This window comes from Helianthus annuus, chromosome 13 (assembly GCF_002127325.2).
Source record: "Helianthus annuus cultivar XRQ/B chromosome 13, HanXRQr2.0-SUNRISE, whole genome shotgun sequence".
NCBI lineage: Eukaryota > Viridiplantae > Streptophyta > Magnoliopsida > Asterales > Asteraceae > Helianthus > Helianthus annuus.
The window spans coordinates 83,145,623-83,147,186 of record NC_035445.2 but is presented as its reverse complement, the minus strand read 5'-3'; the positions used below and the strand labels follow the sequence as shown (position 1 = coordinate 83,147,186).

Here is a 1,564-nt window from a genome sequence, read left to right as displayed (position 1 = left end):
TAGCACCTTCATATATATTATTTTCTAGCAAATGGTTTAATGATTTTTTTTAAAAACTAAATCTTTTTTTATTAAAAATAAAAATGATACAACTTTGCAACTTATTATATTTTTCATTTACATGAAATGATATATATATGCTATATACATACATTTTCTGCAAGTATGTGTAGTTGGGTGTTTTTTAATAGTAACTTCCAAGGTTGGAAAGGCAAAGCTCAATCGGTGGACATACTCACGGGGGCGGCTTCTCTTTCTTATTCTTAACACCTTCACACAACTACATATATACATATATATAATGTAGCATATACTGATATACATAATAACTCTAATCTAACCCTAAACTCCCCCCCCCCCCCACCCTCTCTCTCTTCTACTATGGAAGGTCATGATGGTGGTGATACAATGATCATGGGGGTGATGACAAGCCACATGAAAGGTAAACGGACAAAACGCCGAAGACCATCGTCAGCGCTTTCGCTAACCCTAGCCTCCACATCCTCCTCCACCACAACCACCACGAGCGAAACTAGTGCCTCAGCCAACCACAACGGGTTGTTTCGAATGCCTTCCACAACCTCCATTGAGTTCACCAACATTCTTCAAGATAACCACACCAACAACGACCAAGACATAGCCAACTGCCTCATGCTCTTGGCTCATGGCCACCATCTACCTCCACCACCGCGATCATATGTTTACGAATGTAAAACATGTGATCGCGGTTTCCCCTCGTTTCAAGCCCTTGGTGGCCATAGAGCCAGCCACAACAAACCCCACAAGGATGTTCATGAACTTTCCAAAAATAAAACATCTATTTTAACTAGTCCCCACAAGCCCTTATCATGTAACCCTAGTGGTTCCGGTTCCACCAAAGGGCTTAAGGTTCATGAATGTTCAATATGTGGTTCTGAGTTTACATCTGGTCAAGCACTAGGTGGTCACATGAGGCGACATCGGTCCATGACCATGGCTAATACTACATCAAATGGGCATCACGAGTCCAAGAAACACAAAGCCGCGCTACCGTTGGATCTAAATCTTCCGGCTCCTATGGAGGATGAACACAAGGAAATTACCAATAATTCTTTTGGATCAAACAACCAGATCATCGTCTTCTCAGCTTCACCTGCATTGGTTGACTGTCATTTCTAATCACAGGATTTATTAGGGTATGCTAAATTGCTAACACCATTCTTCATTGTTTATTAGATTCCTTCAGATTCTTTCAATTTGTTCATATGGATATATGATTCATTATGATTGTAACAATATTAGATTGTTTGACGAGATGGGAAATTATAATTCATGTTTGTTTATTACATGTGTGTGATGATTCCTTATAATCAACCGTAAGTATCATTTTTGTTTTTCATTTACATACATAGTTGAGCTTATTTAAATTTTCTTTGGACTTAACTGAAAATCCGAGTCACAAGTCTAATTACCATTTAGGAAATTAATTTCCTAGATATGTCTCAAAAAAAAGTAAGAAGATTTTATCCATTGTTGTTTGGTGAAAAAGATTGATATATGATAGTTCATTTTGTATAAAAATAAA

At 37.7% G+C, this 1,564-nt stretch overlaps 1 protein-coding gene across 1 annotated transcript; it reads left to right on the top strand.

Annotated features, from left to right (window-relative positions):
- Positions 1-353: 353 nt before the first annotated feature.
- LOC110898386 (zinc finger protein ZAT5) lies at positions 354-1,322 on the top strand. The gene has a single exon (XM_022145169.2). The coding sequence runs from the start codon at positions 382-384 to the stop codon at positions 1,156-1,158; it is 777 nt and encodes a 258-aa protein (XP_022000861.1). The 5' UTR covers positions 354-381; the 3' UTR covers positions 1,159-1,322.
- Positions 1,323-1,564: the final 242 nt, after the last annotated feature.